Source organism: Tupaia chinensis, unplaced genomic scaffold, assembly GCF_000334495.1.
Source record: "Tupaia chinensis unplaced genomic scaffold, TupChi_1.0 Scaffold000146_1, whole genome shotgun sequence".
Lineage (NCBI taxonomy): Eukaryota > Metazoa > Chordata > Mammalia > Scandentia > Tupaiidae > Tupaia > Tupaia belangeri.
This window is the reverse complement of record NW_006159616.1, coordinates 11,919,118-11,926,100: the sequence shown is the minus strand read 5'-3', so window position 1 is coordinate 11,926,100 and position 6,983 is coordinate 11,919,118. Positions and strand designations below refer to the sequence as shown.

Here is a 6,983-nt window from a genome sequence, read left to right as displayed (position 1 = left end):
TATCTGTCTGTCTGGCGAGTGCACGCGCCCTACAGTGAAAATCTCTCAAAAAAAAAAAAAAAAAACCAATTAGACCTCATAACTGACCTCACTCTTGCTTGATTTGTAAGCATAAGTAAAGCGTAACTTGGGTCTTTTCTGATAAATACTTATGTTAGAAATAAAACTTAACCCTCGATAATCATAAACAGCTAACATGATCATTAGGGGCTTTCAACTTTGTGGTCCAGTCCGTGGTTGGACTGGCTGGATCTGCACAGCAACTGAGCAGTTCAAGTCCCAGACCCGGCATCTTGAAACACATGCCTGGCTTATGTGCATGTGTGCCCAGAATCCTGATAGGAGAGAAGCATGGGGGAAAAGAGATAGTGCCATGACCGTGCCCTGTGGGAGGTTCTTTCTCACTTCCCTCTCTCTTTCCTTCTCTGTCTCTCTCCGGTAAGAGCATGTACCCTCTGGCAAATTTAAAAGGGAAGGGAACCAGCAGTTAGCGTAATGGCTGTGTCGCTGGACTCCCACGTAGTCGACCACAGTTCGCATCCTGGACCCGGTGGCTTAAAACTCACGCCGGGCGTGTGTGCGTGCGTGCCCAAGATCCCGAGAGGAGAAGGGAGGAGAAGGGATTGTGGCGTGACCATCCCTCCTGGGGGGTGATTTCTCGCTTTCTGTCTCTATGTCTCTCTGTGTGTGTCTGGCGAGCGCACGCGCCCTATAGCAAAAATCCTCTCCAAAAAAAAAGGAAAAAGGCAATTTTGTAATTACAAGCCAAATAATCTATTTTACTTCCTCATTTTCTCAATAAATACTTGAGGCTGACATTTTTTTCATTCAAATATTAAATCTTCTTCTGTCTGGCTTTCTCAATTCATGAATTACTTCTTTCTCAAACTCTAAAAATTACACCTCAGCCTACTTTTCTTCCCCAAAGAATTTTTTATTTATTTAATTCCATTTGTTATTTTTTTTTTTTTTAATATTGACAAGACAGATACAAAGAGAGGGAAAGGGAAACAAAGCCACCAGGTCTGGAACTCAAACCACGGTTGGACATGTGGGAAGCCAGCACCCTTAACCACCCTGCCATCTGCTGGTCCCTCAGCTTACTTTTTTTAAAAGAATAATTTTTTTAAAGAGGTTTTTGCTATAGGGCGTGTGCGCTCACCAGACAGAGAGAGAGAGGCAGAAAGCGAGAAATCACCCCCCAGGGAGGATGGCCACACCACAATCCCTTCTCCTCCATTCTCCTCTCTGGATCTTGGGCACGTACGCACATGCACCCGGCATGAGTTTTAAGCCACTGGGTCCAGGACACGAACCGCGGTCAACTACGTGGGAATCCAGCGACATAGCCATTACACAAACTGCTGGTCCCAAGAATAATTTTATTTGACTTTGTTAATTCACTTACTTTAATTTGATCAGAGAGGGACAGAGTGAGAGAGAGAGGGGGAAATTGAGGAAGCAAGCTGCCAGGTCCAGGACTTGAACCACAGTTGACCATGTGGGAGTCCAGTACCCTTAACCACCACACCACCTGCCAGCCCCTGCCTCAGCTTACTTTTAACACCCTTTACCCTTATCTGTGTGAATTTCCACCTTTCTGAGCCTCCTCTACCTCTTTAGAGGCTGTTGTGGGTACCAGTGAAAAGATCAAAATTGACCTTTTATTGAGCACCTGCCCTGTCCCAGCGACCTGGGATAAGTGCTATTCCTCGCATCATTTACAGAGGAGGAAACTTGAGACTCGACTCAGAGAGGCATGGTAACTCACCCAAGAGAGTAGATGGCAGAGTGGGGATGGGAACCTCCATCCCCACCACCGCATGCTGCAAATAACAGGTTTTGGGGAGAGGGCTGGCTCTGTAACCTAGCTTTCAATCATCCCAGGAGGGTATCCAGAAGCCATGGCTGTGGGGAACATCAACGAGCTGCCCGAGAACATCCTGCTAGAGCTTTTCATACACGTGCCCGCCCGCCAGCTGCTGCTGCGCTGCCGCCTGGTCTGCAGCCTCTGGCGAGACCTCATTGACCTCGTGACCCTCTGGAAGCGCAAGTGCCTGCGTGAGGGCTTCATCACTGAGGACTGGGACCAGCCCGTGGCCGACTGGAAGATCTTCTACTTCCTACGCAGCCTGCACAGGAACCTCCTGCACAACCCATGTGCTGAAGGTGGGGTACAGAGGGGGTCTGGGTGCCCCCCAGCACATACACTGTCAGGACACCGGCTCGTGTTTATTGAGTACTTAGTATGAGCGGGGCACTTTGGATGGTTGAACTCCTTTAATCCTCTCACAATAACCTTAAGAGTAGGCACTTTTAATGTGCCCATTTTTCAGATGGGCAAACTGAAACCAAAGCGATGTTCCTTATCTCACTCTTAAGATTGTTTCTCCACGGGAACCAGCAGTTAGCGTAATAACTATGTCGCTGGACTCCCACGTAGTCGACCACGGTTCGCGTCCTGGACCCAGTGGCTTAAAACTCACGCCGGGCGTGTGTGCGTGCGTGCCCAAGATCCCGAGAGGAGAATGGAGGAGAAGGGATTGCGGCGTGACCATCCCCCCTGGGGGGCGATTTCTCGCTTTCTGTCTCTCTGTCTCTCTCTGGCTGTCTGGCGAGCGCCCGCGCCCTATAGCGAAAAACCTCTCCAAAAAAAAAAAGATTATTTCTCCACGGGAACCAGCAGTTAGCATAATGGCTATGTCGCTGGTCTCCCACGTAGTCGACCACGGTTCGCGTCCTGGACCCAGTGGCTTAAAACTCACGCCGGGCGTGTGTGCGTGCGTGCCCAAGATCCCGAGAGGAGAATGGAGGAGAAGGGATTGCGGCGTGACCATCCCCCCTGGGGGGCGATTTCTCGCTTTCTGTCTCTCTGTCTCTCTCTGGCTGTCTGGCGAGCGCCCGCGCCCTATAGCGAAAAACCTCTCCAAAAAAAAAAAAAAAAAAGATTATTTCTCCAGTGTTTTTTTCTTAGGAAAGGGAATGTTGACCAGTTGGGACTAATTGTGTCCAAGACACAAGACCAGGAAGTGAGAGCCACACTTTGTTGACCTAGTCCCCAGGCTCCAGGGCAAAGGGGGTTTGCTTGCAGAAGAATGGGAGATTTTTTATTTTAGCCTTTCTAGGGTGTTACAACAGGTGAAAAGGCTTCTCCTATTGCCTGAAGCCCGTCTTCCCTTGTCGTGTTGTAACTGGTCAGGTCAACACTGGGATGGGAGAGGTTGGGGATCTTGTTCTCCTTTATGTGGCTGAATTCGAGAGCAGAATGATGCAACAGCTCCTCCAGGCTACCCAGAATCAGCCTGTACCCGCTCCGGCATGTTCTCGGCCAGCATTTGGCAAACTGTGGTCCGTAAACCAAATCTGGACCTGAGGGGCTAAGAATAGTTTTTACATTTAAAGGATTATAAAAATCACAAGGGGCAAGGGCAGCCAGCAGTGAGGTGGTTAAGGATGCTGGATCCCACGTGGCCAACTGCACAATTTGAGTCCCAGACCAGGTGGTTTGAAAAACATGCCAAGTGTGTGTGCACGCTTACCCGAAATCCAGCGTGGAGAATGTGAGAGAAGGGACTGTGGCATGGCTATCCCCCCGGGGGGTGAGTTCTCACTTTCTCCCTCTCTCTCTCCCCCTCTCATGATTGAATGTGCCCTATAGCAAATTTTTAAAAATCTCCCACCTTAAAACACACACAAGGGAGACAAAAATACCTTTGTGATAAACGTAGTAATGTGGCCCACAAAACCTAAAATATTTTGGTACTTTTAAAAAGAACAAATTTCTTGCTCCTGTTCTTGACTCCAGTTTACGAAGGAGAAAACCAAAGCTCAGAGAAGGAAAACAACTTGCCTAAGGTCACACAGCCTGGTACTGGTAGAGCTGGGAGTAGACCCAGGTCTGTCTGACCCAGGTTAGAGCCTTCTCCATCACAAGTGTCTGGTCATTCCCATCATAATGTGTCTCGGGAGTCGCAATGGAGGTCACTTACCAGGGTCCTCAGGACACAGGAAGCACCTAACACAAGGTGGGCACTTTTTTTTTTTTTTTGGAGAGGTTTTCGCTATAGGGCGCGTGTGCTCGCCAGACAGACAGAGAGAGACATAGAGACAGAAAGCGAGAAATCACCCCCCAGGGGTGATGGTCATGCCGCAATCCCTTCTCCTCCATTCTCCTCTCAGGATCTTGGACACGCACACACACACGCCTGGCGTGAGTTTTAAGCCACCGGGTCCGGGACGCAAACCACGGTCGACTATATGGGAGTCCAGCGACATAGCCATTACGCTAACTGTTGGTCCCTAACATGAGCTCTGCTTTCTCATCAGAGGGGTTCGAGTTCTGGAGCCTGGATGTGAATGGAGGCGATGAGTGGAAGGTGGAGGATCTCTCTAAAGACCAGAGGAAGGAATTCCCCAATGACCAGGTCAAGAAATACTTCGTGACTTCTTATTAGTAAGATTTGAGGGTCGTGGGTGGGGGGAACCCAAGTTACTTCACTTGGTGGTCTTTTCTGCCCTGGTGAGGGGTGGTCCTAGCCCCCAAGTGCCCTAGTGGTGAGCCCCAGCCCCTCCGCCCACCCCCCCCAGCACCTGCCTCAAGTCCCAGGTGGTGGACCTCAAGGCCGAAGGGTATTGGGAGGAGCTGATGGACACCACACGGCCGGACATCGAGGTCAAGGACTGGTGAGTGCCTGGGGCGAGGGTCTGGGGGGGGCCTGCCACTTAGGCGCCCCACCCCTACCCTGCCCCCTATCTCCGAGGCCCTGAAGGGCCCTCCCTCTGTCCGCAGGTTCGCAGCCAGGCCAGACTGCGGGTCCAAGTACCAGCTGTGCGTTCAGCTCCTGTCGTCCGCCCACGCACCTCTGGGGACCTTCCAACCAGACCCAGTGATGATCCAGCAGAAGAGCGATGCCAAGTGGAGAGAGGTGTGTGGGCCCTGGAGGGCGCAGGTGCAGATCGCCAAGACTGTACAGGAACCGGATGAGCCTGAGTTCAGAGCCAAGCTTGCTGCCTCTCACCTGAGCGTCCACTACTCTGAGCTTCACTGGCTTCTTCTGTAAAATGGGAATAATAGTACTTCCCTCCTAGAGCTCTGAAAGAAGTCCATGAAATAATGCTGGCAAAGCCAGATCCCCAAGGCATTCAAAAAAGTCGACTATTACTAACTGCTAATATCTATTATTATTATTATCTAGCCTGGAGTCAGCAGATGTTTTCCTGAAAGGCCAGATGCAAATATTTTGGGCTTTGTAGGCCTCTTGAACTTTGCTGTTATGTGATAGCAGCTTTAGACACTGTAAACAAATGCACAAGCCTGTGTTCCCATAAAACTTTATTTATAATAAATCAGTGGGCCAGAGGCCATAGTTTGCCAACCCCGGTCTAGCCAGTGCTGTCCAATAGAACTTTCTGCAGTGTCTGTTTCCGTACTGCCCTGTACAGTAGCCAGTAAGCACAAGTGACAGTAGTTTATCAGTCAGGGTAGACTGAGTACGAGCCAGTGTTCTGTAGTCACTTGTGGTTATTGGTTAACTATGACTGAGTAGCTGTTATTAATTTTTTTTAAGTTTTATTTATTTTTAATTTGCTGTAGGGCATGTGTGCTCACCCAAGAGAGAGAGAGACAGAGAGAGAAAGTGAGAAAGCAAGCTGCCAGTTCCAGGACTCAAATCACAGTCTGCCATTTTGGAGTCCAGCACCTTAACCACTATACCACCTGCTGGCCCCGCTGACCTAACTTTACTTCATTTTACCTTAAGCAGCCACATGTGCACACTGTGGTGACCGTATTAGGTATCCTTTGCTGACTTGCAGATTTTTAGTTCCTTTGAGCTGCATCATAATCTGTGGAGTGGACCAGGCAGAAGTTTGCTGTTTTACAGATGAGGAGACTGAGGCACAGAGAAGGCGGGTGACCTGCCCCCAATCACAGAAGTAGTACTAGAACTCCAGTCTGCTCGCTCCTCCTCCAGTACTAAGAACTCAGCCTCTCCCTTGCTCCCTTGCCCCCTTGGACAGTGCCACCTTAAGGGTCAACTCCTTGACCTCTCTCCTCCCTCTACCTGTACCCCTTAGGTCTCCCACACCTTCTCCAACTATCCACCCGGCGTCCGCTACATCTGGTTTCAGCACGGCGGCGTGGACACTCACTACTGGGCCGGCTGGTACGGCCCGAGGGTCACCAACAGCAGCATCACCATCGGGCCCCCGCTGCCCTGACGCCCCCTGAGCCCCCATCCGCTGAACCCTGACTGGTAAACTATTGTCAAAGAAGGGCCGGGCCTGGGAAGGGGAGGTGGGGCCAGGAGTCCCCAGGCCTCTTAGTTCACCTTACCCCCAGTTGCCTCTTCTTTCCGGAGCCTCTCTGTGTTCTTCGGGGGCTCAGAGCGAGGACAGGAAGGCCAGTCGGCAAGCTTGTTGCTGCCATGGATAATAGAAGCTGAGAGGTTACAGTGCAGTGCAGACAGATCTGGGAAGTAGGAGGAAGTCCCATCCCCATCCCGTCTGCTGCTCCTAAACTCTCGCTCTGCCTGCCTGCCTGCCTGCTCAGAAGAGGCGGCTGCAGCCTGGAGGCTCTGACCTGGTCGAACACGGGCAGGCCCAGGGTGGGGTGGGGACCAGGCCAGAGTGGATTGCCCTCTTGATGAAGCCCCAGAAGCCAGATGGGTACTGGGTAGAGGCAGAACTCCCCAGAGGACCCAGCTGACCCTATGCAGGGTGACCCAGAGCAGGCAGGAGGCAGGACAGTCCCTGATTCTGAGAGCTGGGACGTGTGAGCCCTGGATGAGTGGGGTAGGGGTTGTCTACCTCCAAGCCCAGGCCAAGCTCCTTGAGGCTTGCTGAGTATTATAGGCCCCACCCCTCCCAGCACCACCCCTGCCCTCAGCTCCTACCTCTCCCTCCTGCTGGGAGCACAGTGCTCTTTGACCTTGCCCTGCTGCATGCGGCCAAATAAAAGGTGTTCCCAGCACAGCCTGTGTTCT

At 51.4% G+C, this 6,983-nt stretch overlaps 1 protein-coding gene across 5 annotated transcripts in view; it reads left to right on the top strand.

Moving 5' to 3' along the window:
- The window catches only part of FBXO44 (F-box protein 44), an 18,766-nt gene extending 11,797 nt beyond the window's left edge, over positions 1–6,969 (top strand). Inside the window, exons 2-6 of one of the 5 annotated variants that reach the window (XM_006145327.2) lie at positions 1,888–2,169; positions 4,327–4,424; positions 4,588–4,683; positions 4,790–4,925; positions 6,076–6,969. In XM_006145327.2, coding sequence (XP_006145389.1) covers positions 1,905–2,169; positions 4,327–4,424; positions 4,588–4,683; positions 4,790–4,925; positions 6,076–6,251 — 771 coding nt within the window. In that variant the 5' untranslated portion in view covers positions 1,888–1,904 and the 3' untranslated portion in view covers positions 6,252–6,969. Of the gene's footprint in view, positions 1–1,887; positions 2,170–4,326; positions 4,454–4,587; positions 4,684–4,760; positions 4,926–6,075 lie in introns of all 5 variants that reach the window. The other 4 variants (XM_014586573.1, XM_014586572.1, XM_006145328.2 and 1 more) reach the window with 4 other exon arrangements.
- The last annotated feature ends 14 nt before the right edge of the window (positions 6,970–6,983 follow it).